This window comes from Pyrus communis, chromosome 11 (assembly GCF_041283825.1).
Source record: "Pyrus communis isolate YQ-2024b chromosome 11, ASM4128382v1, whole genome shotgun sequence".
NCBI lineage: Eukaryota > Viridiplantae > Streptophyta > Magnoliopsida > Rosales > Rosaceae > Pyrus > Pyrus communis.
The window spans coordinates 26,824,432-26,844,124 of record NC_142575.1 but is presented as its reverse complement, the minus strand read 5'-3'; the positions used below and the strand labels follow the sequence as shown (position 1 = coordinate 26,844,124).

Below are 19,693 nucleotides of genomic sequence, written 5' to 3'. Positions count from 1 at the left end.
AAAGGGAAAGGGAACCGGGGACAAAACAGGGGTTGGGCCCCTTGGGCTCACCAATTAAGACTTAAAAACAATTTTAAAAAGAAAGATATCCCTCTAACTTAGTGAAAATACAAAAATATCCATTTTCTTCCGTAAATCCCGGAACGGGTTATTACACCGTAACCATATCGTTTTATAATAATGATACAAACGCAATATACACAAAACACGTATTATTACTATTGGCGCCAAACGTCCCAATCTCAAGGTCTAATAATAGCGCTAAAGTCAAGTCACAAACTTCCCCACTTATTCATAAAGCCACCAAGATAAAGTGGAAAGCCTGACGCTTTGAGCTACAGAGAAAAAATGGGGATTTGGGATTACATCGCCGGGACAACCGATTCGCTGAAACGGAAAAGCTTCGGACCTCGGTGGCCGACACCCGATTCGGTCAAACGAATCACACCCGATGTAACATCTGCCAAGAACTTGTGCTCCACCGCTTACGGGTACGGGGCGGGTGCCGTTACCCAAATAGACAAGGCCGTCCGGGGTAACTTGAATTATTATTTGGGGGACACGGAAGGCCGGGCAAAGATCGTCCGGTTCAGCTCCAGCATCGTTAAACACACAGCGCATGAGAGCCTCAAAGCCGTCCCAGGTTTTGTTTCCTCGTCATTTTCTCATTTTTTGGAAAATTAAATTGCGTCGATATAGCCTTAGGTAAGTGTCTGAATACTGCTATATTTATGTACAAAAATTTATATATTTATTTTTGCCAAGCAAGTATTTATATTATTTGGTTTGCTGATATCTTTATCGTCTTTCCTTCACCTGTAAATATGTTGCTCAAACTTTATAAAGTCTGGGTTCCATGAGTTTCCAAAGTGTTGGTGTCATGCATTGATGCGGAGTTTGTTACAAGCCTAGCCGGCATTTGTTTTCTACTAACTTTTAGGTGGATTTTAGGTTACAAAATTCTTTCCAAATCACTTCGCGACGTTAAAGAGTCCGATAATCAAACTTCTCAAAAGGAGTCTGATAAAGAAAAAGTGCATTTGAAGGCGGTACAGGTTGATCTAGACGGATTGAAGAAGGAATTCAGTGAAAACAGGAAATTACACAAGCAAGAGGAGATAGATAAGCCATGTGCAGATTTGAAGTCAGCTGATAAGATTCGTTCGAAGATGTGATGGAGGAGTTTATGGGCGGGCATTTCTTCGACGATCTAATTGTTTTTTTCGCCGGGAAACCTAAGAAGACCAAAGGAAATAGAAGGCAACGCCAGGTACCGAGTGAAGATAGGTGGAGCTATGATCACTATTAGTCATGAATTTGTACTGTGGATTAGGGTCGGACCTAAGTTTTTAGGGGTCCTGTGCAAAATTTAGATGGAGGCCCTTTATTTTTTTAATGTTATATTTCTTTATTATTATTTTTTTTTCAATTTTTTCATCTATAAAATTAAAATATTACAAGTTACTGCAACAAAAATAAGTTGTTTGATCGGCTAGGTTTTTTTTCCTTACCTTCAAAGGTCCTAGGTTCGATACACGTTGGATGTGTTTTTGTTAACCCAACAGATGGGCGATAAGGAAGAAGAGCTAAACCGCTAGCTCTAGAACCACAAATATAAATATGATTGAATGAAAATTTGGGGGTTCCGCGCGGTGGCACCTTTTGCACACCCTGAGGGCCGGCTCTGCTATGTATCTCTAAGTGCTTTTGCAATTCCATCTGTTTTATTGAGGGGCCTAGACTTAAGATTTCGCCAAAAGCTTTTTATTTGGTTGATTAGTGTAGCTCGAAATAGTTGGGATGCGAGTTTTCCACAACAGTTGCGTTTGTCCGAAACAAATCTTATGTGAGGGTGTTCGTGTCATATGGCAGTGTTGAAAAGTTGTACTGTACATAATTGTTCTTGCCCTTGTTTCAAGAAAAGGCTTAGCATCAGATTGTAATTTTTAAAAGTACTTGAACTTCAGAAAGTGCTTATCCAAGATTTACAGTGCCATTTTATCCGGTGCTTCTAAAGACATTCTTTGCTTCCCTTAGCACCAAGACCAGCAGATACTTTGCTTCAGTAACTCTATGCTTTTAATTTTTTTCAGTTCTCTTATAAAGGGCTTAGCCTTTCAAGGCAATCCCTCGCACACATAAGTTACTTTTAATTTGCTCTGGTTTTCGGTTTCTTTTCATAGAGGACGCGACCTTTACCTGTTTTAGCAGTCAGTGAAGCCAGGTACGCTCTCTTTTCTGAAAATTATCGACTGCTAGTTTCTTATATGTTACAAATTTCTGATAGTTTAGTTAATTAATCAGATAACAGTTAACAACTAATTTTAGATCAAACCCAAACAACCAAGAGCTAGCCATTGTAAACAGATACAATTACTGCTAGTTCCCCGCTCTTCAAATCAGAATCAGGAAGAGTATAATTTCGACAAATATCTGGAAAATCATGTGGAAATGAAAAAGATAAAGGCTGGTGCTAATGAAGTTAATAGGACTTTCACTAAATGAGATTAAAACTCAATACATAAATAGACGAAGATGTTGCTAGGACCTGTATATGATATGGTACAAAATGTTTAACCACAGTTTCGAAAACCAGATTAATGATCCTCTATATATCGAATTGCTTGTTCAAAAATATATGGATCGAGGTACCGTATATTCAGAGTAAAATTATCTTGCATTGTTCTGGTGATGTGCAGGAAGCTATGGGATTTCTGACACCGATTTGTGAACCAATAATGTTCATATGGGCTCTGATTACACGATGGTTAAAGTATCAACAAAACTTTGATTAGCCAAAGTCAAGATATAATCGAGAAAATAGAGGCCGAGCCTCTCCTTCCAAGTAAACCGCAACGCGATGAAGTCTATGAGTGGTTAGAGAATGTGGAAAGGATCAAAACTCAAATACTAACTATTGAAAAACTCGGCGAACGGAAATTTCTCTCGATTGCACATCTTGCAAAGCTTGTTGATGAAAAAATTGGAGAAGTTGAAGAATTGTTCGAAAAGGGTAGTCTCTTTAGTGAGATTTCCAGTAAGAAGTCGTTTAAGTACGTGATCATCGGTGGTGGAGTTGCAGCTGGATACGCAGCAAGGGAGTTTCTCAAGCAAGGGCTTGAACCAGGTGAGTTAGCGATCATATCCAAAGAAGCCGTTGCACCTTATGAACGTCCGGCACTTAGTAAGAGCCATCTGCTTCCTGAGGGAGCTGCAAGGCTTCCGGGGTTCCATGTCTGTGTCGGAAGTGGAGGAGAGAAGCTGCTTCCGGAGTGGTATGCGGAGAAAGGCATTGAGTTACTTCTTAGCACAGAAATAGTCCAAGCAGATCTTCAATCAAAGATCCTCACTAGTGCAACTGGGGGAATGTTTGAATTCGAAACTTTGATCATTGCAACTGGTTCCAGAGTTATAAGGTTGACGGAATTTGGTGTGCAAGGAGATGATGCCAAAAACATTTTCTACTTGAGGGAAATCAGCAATGCCGATAAACTTGTGGAGGCAATTAGAGCCAAGAAAAACGGAAAGGTAGTGATTGTTGGAGGAGGGTACATTAGTCTTGAAGTCGGAGCAGCTATTAGAATCAACAAGTTCAATGTCACCATGGTTTTTCCGGAACCGTGGTGCATGCCTCGGCTTTTCACTAAAGAGATAGCCGCTTTCTACGAGGGTTACTACGCCAATAGAGGAGTTTAAATGATCAAGGGCACCACTGCAGTAGGGTTCGATGCTGACATGAACGGAGAGGTTAAGGTAGTGAAACTCAAGGATGGCAGGGTGCTGCAAGCTGACATTGTTGTTGTTGGTGTCGGCGCAAAGCCTCTAATTGATTTGTTCGATGGGCAAGTCAGTGAAGAGAAAGGCGGAATCCAAACTGATGGAATGTTCGAAACAGATGTCCCTGATGTATACGCCGTGGGGGACATTGCTACTTTCCCTATGAAATTGTATGACGACATGAGAAGAGTTCAGCATGTTGACCATGCCAGAAAATCAGCTGAGCATGCTGTGAGAGCTATCAGGGCAAGCGAGGAAGGGAAGTGCATTGAAGAGTATGACTATGTTCCGTACTTCTACTCCCGTGCCTTTGATTTGTCGTGGACATTTTATGGAGACAATGTGGGCGATCTGTTGCTGTTTGGGGACCCCAATCCAGCATCAAACCAACCGAAGTTTGGAGCAGCATGGATCAAGGACGGGAGGATTGTGGGAGCGTTTTTGGAGGGAGGGACAGATGCAGAAAACAAGGCTATTGCCAAAGTTGCAAGGGCACAACCTTCAGCTGAGTATCTGGATACACTGAAAAGGGAGGGCTCTTCCCTTGATATTTCCATGTCAACAAATTCCCACATATAATTTGGGAAGTGAGTTTAATAGGTCACTGGAACTGAACTCTAGCCCCGTACTTGTAAGCGGCGGAGCACAAGTTCTTGGCAGATGTTACATCGGGTGTGATTCGTTTGACCGAATTGGGTGTCGGCCACCGAGGTCCGAAGCTTTTCCGTTTCAGCGAATCGGTTGTCCCGGAGATGTAATCCCAAATCCCCGTTTTTTTCTCTGTAGCTCAAAGCTTCAGGGTTTCCTCTTTGTCTTGGTCGCTTTATGAATAAGTGGGGAAGTTTGTGACTTGACTTTAACGCCATTGTTAGACTCTGAGATTGGGACGTTTGGCGCCAATAATAATAATAATACGCGTTTTGTGTATATTGCGTTTGTATCATTATTATGAAACGATATGGATACCGTATATTTGTTCCATGTAAATGATTATAGAAATGAAGGCATGCTTAAAACTGCCCTTATAAGAGGTGGAGATGCCAAATTGTCCACGTAAGGTATAACAGTAAAAAAAGATATCCACTATTGTTTCCAACCGAAATGTCAAATCTTATGCGGCATGACATAGAATGGCAGCAAAAGGGCTTGCTGTCAAATTTGACAGCAGCTTCAAATACATTTTAATTTATTATAATGCTTTTTATTAATATTTTATTGTTTTAAAACATTTATTACATGCTGATGATGATGAAGAGTCAGTCTCAGCTGATGATGATGAATCGGAACTACAAGGCTTGGCCTCAGCCGATGCCTTAATTCGCTGCCCAAAAGCCGCCGCCGTTGAATCTTAGCCTCATTGGGTTCACCTTGTGTGGTGACTCCAACTATTCTGCCCATGCCCATGTTTCACCTTTGAGGGAGATCTTAAGAGATATGGCGAAAGCGGAGTGGGTATTGATGGGTATGGGTCAATGAAAGAGTAGATTTGGCTTCCTTCACCTGGAAATGATGACGAGGAGGGTGGTGGCTGATCAAGTGAGAGGGATGTGGAGGACCATGTGGAGGTGGAAAGGAGGTTGGATCATGATTTGAGTCGGTTCAACATGGTGTACCCAAACTACAGTGGGGTTGCTTGTAACAATGCTTTGGATAGGGTGGATGATCAGGATACCCATATTGTTCAATTGGAGGAAGAGAATCTGACATTGAAGGAGAGGCTTTTCTTGATGAAGAGGCAGTTGGTGGATTTGAGAAGGATGATGCAGTTCATTGCGAGAGGGGACCATGTGATGAGCGAGGTCAACGAAGAGGTGGTGGAAAAAGGATCTAGATAATGTCAAAACAAAAATTATGAAAAATAAAATAATAATTTAATTTGACATATCAGATGAAGAGTAAAATTTTAAAATATGTCAAAATGCGATATAAGCTATCAAATTAAAATTTTTTGTTTAAAATCTAACATCTTCTTTGGAGATAATCTAGGAAGCACTTTTTGTCCATAATTGCTTTTTTCAAATTTGGAGGCACTTGTATTTAGAAGAGCTTTCACGCTTTTCTCTGTTAGAAGTGTTTCTAATATTTTTAAGGGTTTTGAATTTGTAAAAGGATTTTAGTCAAACAGTTCTTCTTCTTTTTTTTTTTTAATCAAGAAGAATAAATTAAAAGAAAAAACCACGAGTACAACCGTTCCCTACAGAATCAAACTGAAGGGCATGAAGAGCAAATGAAGGAGTACAATGATCCAAAATATGACAATTAGTACTAATAAGGCCATGGCGAACAAAGGCATCCATCACAAAGTTAGCCTCTCAATTAATATGAAAAATAGTTTTTTCTTGTTGCATATAGTTTTATACAAGCAATATTAAGGGAATACAACTCGAACACACAAACCCCTTGCACTATTACTTTAAGCCATTTTTCGTTTTCAAAACAACAGCAGCTTGAGGCTTAAGAAATACACAATCGTAAGTCCCGAACAAACAAAAAATAAAGCATGGTTTAAGATGTAAAGAACTCTAAAGTACAGTTCTTCAGAATCACACAACAAAAACAAACAAAAAATGAGTTCAAATCCTTTCTCATCAACTCCTTGATGATGAACAGTCTTAATGGATGAAGTAACAAGATGAATATTATGAGAAACACAGAAAAACCGACAATGAAGTTACCGAACTCGGGGACGTCAAGAAAAGAGGTCCAAAGTTCATCATGCCGATTCTGCCTTCGGAGAATTGCATCCATATGAAACCAAGGAATGCTCCAAGTCATTAACTCCAAAGTGGGAAATGGAATGCCAAGTTGATGATATAATCTCCAGGATCACTACCATACACATATTTCTACATCACAAAAACATACACTTGCACCATGTCAAGAGGCAAGGATATTACAAGAGTAAGATGTTATTAGTGTGCCAAAAACGTACATTGGTATAGCATAATGGACACAGTATTAAGTGATCCGAAAAGGCAAGGAAGGTCGTAACATGATCATGTCTTCCAACTAAGATAATTACAGTACCTATTTCCACAAAACAAAACTTTCAAATGGAACCGACCGCTGCCGAGAAAGGTTGAGTTCAGATAGACAGCCTAGCAAAAAGCAACCCCAACACAACATTTCTCTTCTAAGTTTAACCAGAATCATATACAAAACACAACATTCCATATTTCATTAACCAAAAAAATTAGTAAATTAAGAGCCCATTAGACAACCATAAATAAATAAATTAGGTAGCTAGACAATTTGGAATTTTAGTTTCCATGTCGTGTCGATCATCTAGAATACCAAATTGAGCAAAGGAAATTCAAATCCCTCCGTTAAAAATAAATAAATTAAAACATTCGAATTAAAACAAAAACTACCCTAATGAAAGCAAAAAAAATGTTGGTTCAATTGGAACAGTCCAGCGGGACATAGTGGATCAGGGTGGCACCGACCCGTTATCCTTCCACTGCCGAGAGCGGGAGGTAATCGTTGCTCTGTGAAGCCAGCCTTACGCGGTGCCCTCCGCTCTAGGAACCGTGGAGCCTGAGCCTTCGCTCAAGCCACACAGCCCAACTCCCAGCTTGGAATGGGCGGACCAGAAAAGAGCCACGACGGATCCGACCCGCTGAGACTGTACCAGCGTCCCAACATCTTGTTGCCCCCACTTGGGTTATAAGCTTTCGTTAGTAAGCTCGGCGATTGATGCTACATGCACAATCTATATAAAGGGTTATGTTTATCTGTCCGTGGTCGATGTGGGACAAATTCTGTTCTGAACTACGACCGTGTTCAAATTAAATTGCAGTTTTAAATGGAAATTTCTGAACATAATAGTTTAAATCCATTGGGTAGCAGGCGAGAGTTAATGGTTAAACTACGCTTTATACAGTAAACTGAAAATTCGACGTTTGTGCACCTGAATGGACAAAAGCTGGAGAATTTTGTTGAGAACCCGCAACCGGTGAGTGACGTAAGTGCTTTGTGCAGGTAGCTTCTGCATTCTCTTCACTTGTTCGTGCACTGGCGCCTCCTTCTCCCCAGGCCCTGGTTGCTTCCATGGAGCTTCCGGTCAACTTTCAAGAAAACCTCGAAATTGTTATTATTTGGAAAGCCAAGGTAGGCGTCTCTCAGATTTGCACAGGGAAAAGCGAAGGAAGAAGAAGAAGATAGAGAGGGGGTGGTCGATAGCTTATCCGGCGTTTGAGAGTGACAGAAGGCAAGTTGAGAGCAACGGAAGCAGAGATTTTCGAAAGGGAGAACTGAAACGGATGGAAAAATCGAGAAGCTGCAGCCAAAGCAGAGGTTTCACACGATGATGGACTCGTGGCCAACGCGGACAAATGCGTAATTTCACTGTGGCAAGATGGAAAAACAACGGGGCAAGGAAAGCTGATTGAGGGCCATTCCACCATTTTACTGTTGATAAACAGTACTTTTCCACTGACTTTAGTATTAAATAATTTCTTAAGTTTAACTATAAAAGCACAACGTAGGTAAATAAAAATAATTGGCAATAAGAATTTTGAAAACGATGTTTGAACGGTTAGGACTTTGACTTCCATCTCTAACTTTTTTTGCCTAAACAACTGATACATACTATGATACAAAACAGATTTTTGATGCTTTACGTTTGTCTACCTAAAGGCATGGTATTTACTCTTTAAGCTATTGATTTCCCTAAACAACAAATTAGGCATGGGCGTCTACACTAACTCCTTTCATTCTCGAAGTATTTAGCATGGTATCTACTTAATTGCACTCCAAGAAAGCATAATACAATGGAAATCGACAAACACACGAATCCTAGAACATGGTATCTATTCCGGTTATTCGTGATAATTAATTCCAAGAACCGTAACTAGTTATCTTGTCACTCGGCATACGTACAAGACTCGATCATCCAAATTTACCCATGTAACAAACTCAATTACAAAGCTATTCTATGATGATCATGTAAGAGTATAAACATAAGATAAGATGATCGGGCATTAGCTATTCAAATCCAATACGGATAAGAAAGTCTTATATGAAGATGAATATCAGTTCTTGTCAATAAAGGATTTTATTGCAGTAGTAAACTGATATAGGAAAACATAAGTTGTTTCCCATAAGGATTTTAATAGGGAATCCACATGCTAATATGAGAAGGATATGTGTATATATATATATGGCATTCTCTCCTCTCACAGGGGCGGGCTCTTGTTGGAACTAAGTCCTATTCTTGGTTAGAGTAAAAGCATCCTGACAGAGAGAAGAAGAGTTGCTGCGTTTAGATTAACAGTGAACAACCATGGTTGCTTCCAATGGAAATTCTTCAGGTTAGTATGTTTCACTTTATAAGGATTATTGTTCTGTGTTTTGATCTTGGTTGTGGTTTATGTAACTGAATCTGATTGCTGGAATAACTTTAACATGTGGTATCAGAGCCTTGGGTTCATGTTCATAAATTCGATCAATAAAATCGAACAGAAGAAGAAAAAGAAAAAAAAAATTCCATTCTTCAGGTTTCGAAATTGGTTTCAGACCTAAAACTGAGCATAGGGAAAACGGTGCATTTTTAATAAAATATGATTGCTTGATTCTCTTTGGTTAAGAAATTCGAAACTTATCTAGTTTGGGGTTTTATGAATCGGAATTACGACTCTTCATTCTTCCTCTTCCTTTCTGGAAATCAATTTTAATATTCTGAGTGTTTCATGATGGTTCAAACCTAATCTTAAGTTCGATAATATCTGTGATAAATGCTTCCGCTGCGGGATATTGATGCTTGTTCTTCGGGGTAGGTTATCGAAACTGAAATTAAAATTGAAAGTCAAGTTCAGTTGTTTTCCGATTCTATTGGTATAACATGATTTGAATAACATAGGTTGATATTTTTCTTGTTATTTGAAATTGTTGATTGTATGATCATCTGTGGAAGAAAGCCGTTTAGGGCTTCAGTCTTCTTTAGAACTAAACCAATGCACTGAGTTGTGTATACGACAAATTCTTCAGTAATGGAATGATTGTTCAAGACTACATAATTTTAGTCCTGAGCATTCAGAAGGGAATCTTTTATTCTATATATACTTATCAGCTTTTGTTGTTATAGTTATGTATATATGGATAATTGATTTTGATGACATGATGTGCAATTGACTGAAAATAGAAATCAGGAACCTAAAAGTTCGTATTGTGATTTCGTTTTATTCTTCAGTGTCTGCAATATCAATGAAGACCCTCAATTTGGCCAACATCTCAATCCTCACTGGTGGGGGAAATTACAAGAAGTGGAGAAGGGATATTAGTTTGTTATTGACTCTGAATGAGTTTGATATAGCAATTGACAACCCCAAACCTATCATTAATGATCAGAGCACCAGAGCTGAAAAGGCTGATTATGAGAGATGGACAAGAGCCAATAAGGTGACACTATCCATTCTAGAGAGTGGCATGACTGATACTATTCGAGGAGGAATTAAGAAACATGATGTGGCTGCTGACTATCTGAATGCCATAGAAAAGAAATTTCAAGAATCTGTAAAAGCTGAAGTGAGTCAGTATATGTCTCTATTGAATACTTACAAGATGGAAGGTACTGGCTCCATCAGGGATCATATAATGAAGATGACCGATGCTGCAGAAAGACTCAATACAATGGACATAAATATTGGTGAAAAGCAGGTGGTATTCATGATTCTTCAAGCACTTCCCAACAGATATAGCCAATTGAAGATTTCTTACAACACTCAAGACAAAAACTGGGATGTTAACCAGTTGATTGCACAATGTGTGCAAGAAGAAGCTCATCAAAAACAAGAAAGAGGCAAAGAGATTGAGGATATCAACTTTGTGCAGATTGCAAATGAGAAGAAGCTGTTCAACAACAGAGGCTCTTTTGGTTCCAATAAGAATTCTAATAAGTTCAGTAATTCTGCCAAAGTAGTTGATTCCCCTAGAAAATCTAATAAGTTCAAGGCTAAACCTAAAGATGTGTCTAATCTTAAATGTTTTTGGTGCAAAACTAAGGGCCATTTAAAAGTCAACTGTGAAATTTTCAAAGATTATGTGAAGAGTAAAGAAAAGGAACAAGTACTTGTCTGTGTTGAATCAAACCTTTGTGAAGTACCTGTTTATTCTTGGTGGTTTGATACTGGATGCTCAGTACATATAACTAACTCTTTAAAAGGTTTTCAAAAACAAAAGGAAATTGGTGATACTTTATACAATGTTTATGTAGGGGAAGGGACTAGGGTTGCAATTCATTCAATAGGGATTGTAAATTTAAAGTTAACTTCTGGTTTTGTTTTAAAATTAAAAGATGTGCTCTATGTGCCAAAGATGAGAAGAAACTTAATTTCTGCCTCTAAAATTGTCAAAGACGATTTTGCTTTCCTTGCTGATGATAAGTGTTTGAAAATCTTTAAAAATAACTATCTAGATTTTGTTTTAGGTACTGCCCTTCTATTAGACAATCTGTGGAGTTTAGAATGTTCAATAGAGTCAAATAATCACTCAATTTTGAATGTTGGTTTCAAAAGGACGCTAGGAACTGACACTTCTTATATTATCTGGCATAAGAGGCTAAGGCACATTTCTAAAGAAAGAATAATGAAACTTTCAAAGGTAGAATTGATTCCAAAATTAGATTTTACTTTTGCAAATGAGTGAGTTGACTGTTTAAAGGGCAAAATGACTAATTTTAGAAAAATGGATGCTAAGAGAAGTCAAGGGCTATTAGAGATCATACACACTGACATTTGTGGTCCTTTCCCAGTCAAAACAATTTGTGGTCATAGGTATTTTGTCAACTTCATTGATGATTTTCCTAGGCTCGGTTATACTTTTCTTATTACAGAGAAATCAGAAGCCCTTAATTGTTTTGTCAAATATAGAACAGAAGTAGAAAAACAGTTAGGGAAGGTCATAAAAATTGTTAGATCAGATAGAGGAGGTGAATACTTTGGCAGGTACACTAAATCCGGGCAACAAAAGGGTCAATTTGCGCTTTATCTCGAGAAGAATGGGATTGTGGCGCAGTACACCACACCTGGAACACCTCAACAGAATGGTGTTTCTAAAAGAAGAAACAGGACTCTCATTGGTATGGTGAGAAGTATGATGTCAAGATCGAAATTGCCAGGATTCCTGTGGGGAGAGGCTTTGAAAACAGCTAATCATATATTGAATCAAGTTCCAAGCACGGCAGTGTCTACCACACCTTATGAGTTATGGCATGGGAGAGTTCCCAGTTTTACTTATTTCCATGTTTGGGGTTGTAAAGCAGAAGCTAAGTTCTATAATCCTAATGAAAGAAAGCTGGATCCAAGGACTCGGTCATGTTACTTCATTGGTTATCTTGAGAAATCAAAATGATACAGGTTCTATATCCCTCAAAGTCACACTCGGATCCAGGAAACAAATAATGCAGTTTTTTTGGAGGATCAAGATGTCTCACATTTGTCAAGGGAAACGTTTGTATTTGAAGAGATACATCAAGATGGTGATGACCATGTAGCAATGGACTACACTCAAGTTCCATTGTTTTCTCATCCATTGACGCCTGCTACAGAGGATATGAGTGAAGAATTAGGGGTTCAAGTTGACAACACTGCGGAGGTCGATCAATTAACACAACCTGAAATATTGACTTCCTTTGAAGAATAACTAGCATCAGTTCCATCTCAAGTTGAAATCAGAAAATCTACAAGAGCTCGAAAATCCACTGAAACAAGTGACTGTGTATCTGCAAAAGAGTGAGTTCGACATAGGTGACAGTGATGACCCTCTCACATATACTCAAGCAATTGAAAGTCCTCAATTAGTTCTATGGAACAATGCTATGAAGGATGAGTTAGAATCAATGTTCAAAAATCAAGTTTGGACACTGGTAGATTCAAACTCTAAAATTCGGCCAATAGGTTGCAAGTGGGTATATAAAACTAAAAGGGATGTTAATGGAAGAATTGAGAGATATAAAGCACGGTTGGTTGCTAAGGGGTTTACTCAGAGAAAGGGAATCGACTATAATAACACTTTCTCTCCAGTTTCCTCTAAAGATTCTATGTGAGTTATAATGTCCTTGGCTGCTTATTTTGATCTTGAGTTACATCAAATGGATGTAAAAACAGCTTTTCTTAATGGAGATCTACAAGAAGACATTTATATGAAACAACCTGTTGGATTTGTTGAAAGGGGGAAGGAAAGTATGGTATGCAAGCTCAATAAGTCAATATACGGCTTAAAACAAGCATCAAGGCAATGGTACTTGAAATTTGATCAAATATCTCTGCACAAGGTTTTGTAGAAAATAAGTTGGATGATTGCATATATATTAAGTTCTCAGGATCCAAATTCATCTTCTTGGTACTTTATGTTGATGACATCCTTCTTGCAAGCTCATGTCCTCAATTGCTTCAAAGTACTAAAAGAATGCTCAGTGACAACTTTGAGATGAAGGACCTTGGTGAAGCACATTATGTATTGGGAATAGAGATTGTTCGAGATAGGCAAAAGAGGCTTCTTGGCTTATCTCAAAAGGGATATATTGACAGAATCTTGGTGAGATTTCATATGGAAAGTTGCAATAATGGTCAAGTTCCAGTCAATAAAGGTGATAAGTTCTCGAAGAGTCAATGTCCAAAAACTGATTTGGAAGCAAAGATAATGCAAGCTAAACCTTATGCTTCTTTAGTTAGAAGTCTCATGTATGCAACTATATGGCCTGATATTGCCATTATTGTTGGCTTGCTAGGCAAATTTCAAGCAAATGCAGGTGAAGCACATTGGGTAGCAGCCAAGAAAGTTCTGCGATACTTGCAGAGAACCAAGAATCATATGTTGGTATATGGTATAACCAATTCTTTGGAACTTATGGGATATACAGACTTGGATTTGGCTGGAGATGTGGATGATAGGAAGTGAACTGGGGGTTATATCTTCATGCTTAATGGAGGGGCAGTTTCATGGAAAAGTGCAAAACAAACTGTTATAACTACATCTACTATGGAGGCTGAGTTTGTAGCTTGCTTTGAAGGCATGAAACAAGCAGCATGGTTGAAGAATTTCTTAACAGATTTAAAGGTTGTGAATTCGATTCAGAAGCCTATTAAGATGTTCTGTGATAACAACTCGGCTGTATTCTTTGCCAAGAATAATAGGCGTACTTCAGCTTCACGCTTGATGGATGTCAAATTTCTTAAGGTCAGAGAACAAGTCAAGAAAGGAACTATCGAAGTACAGCACATAAGCACTACAATGATGCTTGCTGATCCGTTAACTAAGGCACTGCCTGTTGGAGAATTTAGAAAACATGTTTCTTTGATGGGAGTGCTAGAAAGTTTTGATCAGTGGGAGTAATCAAGCATGTTTTGAGGCTTTGGAGTTGCAGCTGTGAAGAATATATAAATGAGTGCAGCTCTGACAAACTGAGGTTAAGTTATAGCTAGTTTGCTAGTTTGATTTTGTGTTTTAATAAGTGTCTTTGTCCCGAGACTGAATACTTTTAGTTTTGAAAGTATTGTAGTATTGGAGATAGACTATGTTAGAAGTTTAGATTCATTTGATACTTTGAAAAAAACAGTTTGTCTGTTTTAAAGTTTATTGTTAATGAATTTTATTCAGTCTTTAAAATGTTGCTTTTCAATGAAGATTGTTATGTGCTGTGATCTTTTGAAAGTGAGAGCATAATCTGGACTGTTTATGTTATTTTGAATCATGAGTCATATTTACAGATTGAGTACATGTGAGCTTAGATTTAATACTACATTTTGGTTGTAGTCTGTGAATCTTGGTTCCTGTATTTTGAGATGTAACGAGACATTGGTCATGATGGTGGAATCTTGGATAAGGTTATGTGATCACTTCTTATGATTGGCAAAAGCTATGTTTGATTTTTGTCTCATGTTCAAGTAGGAGAATGTAAGAGTATAAACATGAGATAAGATGATCGGGCATTAGCTATTCAAATCCAATACGGATAAGAAAGTCTTATATGAAGATGAATATCAGTTCTTGTCAATAAAGGATTTTATTGCAGTAGTAAACTGATATAGGAAAACATAAGTTGTTTCCCATAAGGATTTTAATAGGGAATCCACATGCTAATATGAGAAGGATATGTGTGTATATATATGGCATTCTCTCCTCTCACAGGGGCGGGCTCTTGTTGGAACTAAGTCCTATTCTTGGTTAGAGTAAAAACATCCTGACAGAGAGAAGAAGAGTTGATGCGTTTAGATTAACAGTGAACAACCATGGCTGCTTCCAATGGAAATTCTTCAGGTTAGTATGTTTCACTTTATAAGGATTACTATTCTGTGTTTTGATCTTGGTTGTGGTTTATGTAACTGAATCTGATTGCTAGAATAACTTTAACAGATCAATCATAAAATAACTCAATAAGATTGGAATTAAAACTAGAATTTATCACTAAAGCATCAACAAATTGTCTTATAACAAAATGTATCGAAAATTCTCAAGGAAACATGATTAGACTTCAACCAAGTCCCAACTATGAAATTTAGTTACTCATAATGTAAATGGGCAGCAAAGACAAACAAAACAGAAAGTAAAAGGAGAAGAAGAAACTCTTCGATGACGAATTGCAGAACGGTGCTCTGGTCCTTCCTTTTTCTCCCTTCTGTCGTGGCTGCCTCCTCTTTTTTGGTGGCTACTGCTTACACAAGTGAAAATGAATACTATTAAACCGTAGTACTAAATAGCACTGCAGCTTGAGGCTTAAGAAAAACACAATCGTAAGTCCCAAACAAACAAAAATAAAGCATGGTTTAAGATATGAAGATACTTAAAGTACAACTCTTCACATTCACATAACCAGTAGTGGAGTTACATTGGGGTCAACGGATGCAAGTGACCCCAATAAGCTCTTATTTTCACACAACCAATAATAGTCCCGACCCCATAATCAATCCAAACCCAGCAAAGTAAAATCCCTTACCGATCAGCCAAGCATAACCCCTGTATGAAGCTTTCTTGACCGCTGGTTCATTCCCAAGGCAAAGCTAGCTATAAAGCCATGGGAGAAAGGTCTCATACACAAACTGAATAAATGGAATAACTTATGTTCCATTTAATATTTCCTGGAGAACTTATTGAGTTTCTTGTTGTGCCCCATTGTGATTTAATCCTGGCTCTGCCACTACACAGAACAAATAAAAAAACCTCCTTGATGAACAGTCTCAACGGATGAATATTATGAGAAACACAGAAAAACCGACAATGAAGTTACCAAAATCGGGGCTTCAAGAAATGAGGTCCAAAGTTCATGCTGATTCTGCTTTCGGAGAATTGCATCCATATGAAACCAAGGAATGCTCCAAGTCATTAACTCCAAAGGAATTGCATCCATACACATATTTCTACATCACAAAAACATACACTTCCACCATGTCAAGAGGCAAGGATACCAGAGCAACAAAAAGAATATTACAAGCTTGGTTCACAAAAAATAAAAAAATAAAATTTAAAGAGACACATACAAAAGATAGTCACAAGAGTAAGATGTTATTAGTGTGCCAAAAACGTACAATCTTCAGTGTGTGATGGAAAAGACCCAAACTCGTGTCTTTTTATAAACACAAATATAAAATATAATTGGTATAGCACATATGGACACAGTATTAAGCGATCCAAAAAGGTAAGGAAGGTCGTAACATGATCATGTCTTCCAACTAAATAAATTACAGCATCTAATTCCAAGAACCGGATCCCCTCCTGAACATAGGGTGGGGATCCTCCTGACCGGATCATCTGGACTCTTGAATTTTGATCCAACGGCTACAAACAGGAAAATCCATTAAAAATTATGATTATTGTAGCCGTTGGATCAAATTTTAAGGACCCAGATGGCCAGGTCAGGAAGATCCCCACCCTATGCTCAGGAGGGGATCCGGTTCCCTAATTCCACAGAACAAAACTTTCAAATTGAACCGACCACTGCCGAGAAAGGTTGAGTTCAGATAGTCAGCCCAGCAAAAGGCAACCCCAACACAACATTTCTCTTCTAATTTTAACCAGAATCATATACAAAACACAACATTCCATATTTCATTAACAAACAAAAAAAAAAAGTAAATTAAGAGCCCATTAGACAACCATAAATAAATAAATTAGGCAGCTAGATAATTTGGAATTTTAGTTGCCTTGTCGTGTCGATCAACTAGAATACCAAATTGAGCAAAGGAAATTCAAATCCCTCCGTTAAAAAAAATAAATTAAAACAAAAACTACCCTAATGAAAGCAAAAAAAATGTTGGTTCAATTGGAACAGTCCAGCAGGCCATAGTGGATCCGGGTGACACCGACCCGTTATCCTTCCACTGCCGAGAGCGAGAGGTAATCGTTGCTCTGTGAAACCAGCCTTACGCGGTGCCCTCCGCTCTAGGAACCGTGAAGCCTGAGCCTTCGCCCATGCCACACAGCCCAACTCCCAGCTTGGAATGGGCGGTCCAGAATAGAGCCACGACGGACCCAACCCGCTGAGACTGAACCAGCGTCCCAACATCTTGTCGCCCCCACTTGGGTTATAAGCTTTCGTTAGTAAGCTCGGCGATGGGAGCTCCATGCACAATCTATATAAAGGGTTATGTTTATCTGTCCGTGGTCGATGTGGGACAAGTTCTGTTCCGAACTATGGCCGTGTTTAAATTAAATTGCAGTTTTAAATGGAAATTTCTGAACATAATAGTTTAAATCCATTGGGTACCAGGCGAGAGTTAATAGTTAAACTACGCTTTATACAGTAAACTGAAAATCCGACGTTTGTGCACCTGAATGGACAAAAGCTGGAGAATTTTGTTGAGAACCCGCAACCGGTGAGTGACGTAAGTGCTGTGTGCAGAAAGCTTCTGCATTCTCTTCACTTGTTCGTGCACTGGCGCCTTCTTCTCCACAGGCCCTGTTTGCTTCCATGGAGCTTTTGAGCGCCGCCGCCATCTTCCGTGGTCACATCAAGCGTACTCCTGGCCTTACAAGGATCAACTTTCAAGAAAACCTCGAAATTGTTATTATTTGGAAATCAAAGGTAGGGTTTTGGGCGGAGTCACAAAATTGTAAACTCAAATGCAAAACCCCAACATCTCACTGTTTGTCCAATAGTATTTCGCTCATTTTCTCGGCAACCAAACAAGACCGCGATTTGGAAAAAGATGTAGGACAGAGAAGAAAACGTAAAACCCTACAACAAGGGGGGACTTACAGACTTTTTGTAGTTATAGATTCCTCGTTACGAGGAAGCAATTTCTCGCTGGGGAAGAAGAAGCCGTGGAGATATTGTGGGCTGGTTTGGAAGTTAAATTAAACTGTCTGAGAGTTTTTCTTTTTTTTTGGTTGAAATGGTTTTGGAAATAATTTTTGATAAAAAATAACTTTAAAAGAAAAATTATAGTGCATTTACAAGAAGCACACAACGGAATATTCTTGAAATAAAGCACTAATTATTTTGGGAATTTAAAAATATCTTCTTTAAAAACGTTTTGGATATTTTGAAAGAACACTTGATTTTATTTGAATTGGAGAAATCAGACAACCAAATTATAAGAATAGATTGTTGGGGAGAGATAACAGAATTATTTTGAAGATGACATCAAACTACCTGGTACTGTGTTCCATGGAACTAACCATAATGCTAACCTATTGGCACCTGGTAAAAGGAAAGGGATCCTCTCTAGATCCCTTCCACCAAATCCACTCAATCAATCAATCTGGGCTCTTGAAAGTCGATCCAACGGCTACAAATAAAGAGCCTCTTTAAAAGTTGTAATAACTTTAGCCGTTGAATCAAATTTCAAAGGGCCGGATTAGGTGATTGGGTGGATTTGGTGGAAGGGAACCGGAGAGAATCCCTTTCCCTGCTAAAAGGCTACTCTCGGTCTAATATGAGCATTGGGTTAAAATGTAAGTTGAAATGAAATGCAAAATTTTTTTATGAAAAAAGTTTGTTAACAGGTTGAATTTAAGTGATCTATTAACTTAACAGATCGGGTTGAAACCGATCCAAACCCAATAAAAATAACTAGTTACATGGTCAGCCCCAAAATGTTTGATAATTCCCACTTTATTAAGTGGGATGGATTCCCACTAAATAATTCTTCCACCTTTTGTGATCACTCAACACAACTCATTACCTGCAAGACTCAAACCAGCTCCCCCCAAATAACAATTGACATTTGCAAATTGATTTGTTAAATTGTTTTGTCTGCCAACAATTTCACTTTCTCATTCTCATTCATAGGTTTGGGTAGTGGTTAAGTCACATTCACACTCTCATTGTCTTCTTTTGCACATCTTTTTTTATTTCGTTTAAGTTAGTCAATTCAATAGTTTTTTTTTAATTACAAGCGATATTACTACTTTAAACTTAATTAAGGAAATAAAGAAGATTGGGACTAAAATGTAATGAGTTGAAGATAACGATCTATCTACTAGGACAATCTATCACTTGGTATTAAATTCAAAAACTAGAAAAAAATTGCCCATAAAAAAGTACTACGAAAATCGCTTCCCATTTTCCAGAATCTTATACCATCGGATCTCTTAGTTTTACCGTTTTTTTTTTGTTTGTCAAAAACAATAAAGAAGTAGTAGTTATTGTGGAGCTGTTATTGCTTGTTTAGTTATGTTGAAGTTGGGTGAACCACACAGCAAGCATTGTCTGCTACTACTTAACCAATTCCACTAACTTGGAAGCCACCTTGAAAGGATGAATTATGCTTTTCTTCTCACCTTTTTCAAATCAAATCACTTTTATTGTATGATTAGATTAATACTGGCAACGATCACATAATATGATGATTTTGCCATTTAGTACTACGGTCTAATGATATTATTTTTTATTTGTAAGTGAGAGATCTTAAGTTATATTATTATCAAAAGCGAATTTGAACCATATTATTACTAATCTATTGAAAGGCTTAGCTCACTC

At 38.1% G+C, this 19,693-nt stretch overlaps 2 protein-coding genes, 1 long non-coding RNA gene and 3 other non-coding genes across 6 annotated transcripts; 2 read left to right on the top strand and 4 right to left on the bottom strand.

The window, feature by feature from the left end:
• The first annotated feature begins 265 nt into the window (after window positions 1–265).
• LOC137741311 (monodehydroascorbate reductase, seedling isozyme) lies at window positions 266–4,704 on the top strand. Its single transcript, XR_015953185.1, has 2 exons — window positions 266–643; window positions 952–4,704. It is a non-coding gene; the product is annotated as a monodehydroascorbate reductase, seedling isozyme (transcript).
• A 1,459-nt stretch (window positions 4,705–6,163) lies between these two features.
• Window positions 6,164–8,183, bottom strand: LOC148693196 (uncharacterized). The gene is made up of 3 exons (XM_088680330.1): window positions 7,983–8,183; window positions 7,688–7,840; window positions 6,164–6,623 (listed from the first exon to the last, which is right to left on the bottom strand). Exons 1-3 carry the CDS (start codon window positions 8,181–8,183, stop codon window positions 6,552–6,554), a joined length of 426 nt encoding a protein of 141 aa, XP_088536456.1. The 3' UTR covers window positions 6,164–6,551.
• LOC148693197 (signal recognition particle RNA) lies at window positions 7,164–7,468 on the bottom strand. The gene has a single exon (XR_015953780.1).
• Window positions 8,184–9,975: 1,792 nt separating the features above from the next.
• On the top strand, window positions 9,976–12,417 carry LOC148693195 (uncharacterized). Its single transcript, XM_088679454.1, has 3 exons — window positions 9,976–10,892; window positions 11,583–12,086; window positions 12,132–12,417. Exons 1-3 carry the CDS (start codon window positions 9,982–9,984, stop codon window positions 12,415–12,417), a joined length of 1,701 nt encoding a protein of 566 aa, XP_088535580.1. The 5' UTR covers window positions 9,976–9,981.
• Window positions 12,418–15,181: 2,764 nt separating this feature from the next.
• LOC137743729 (uncharacterized) lies at window positions 15,182–18,379 on the bottom strand. The gene is made up of 3 exons (XR_015953177.1): window positions 17,541–18,379; window positions 15,710–16,130; window positions 15,182–15,424 (listed from the first exon to the last, which is right to left on the bottom strand). It is a non-coding gene; the product is annotated as an uncharacterized LOC137743729 (long non-coding RNA).
• On the bottom strand, window positions 17,017–17,321 carry LOC148693194 (signal recognition particle RNA). Its single transcript, XR_015953781.1, has one exon.
• Window positions 18,380–19,693: the final 1,314 nt, after the last annotated feature.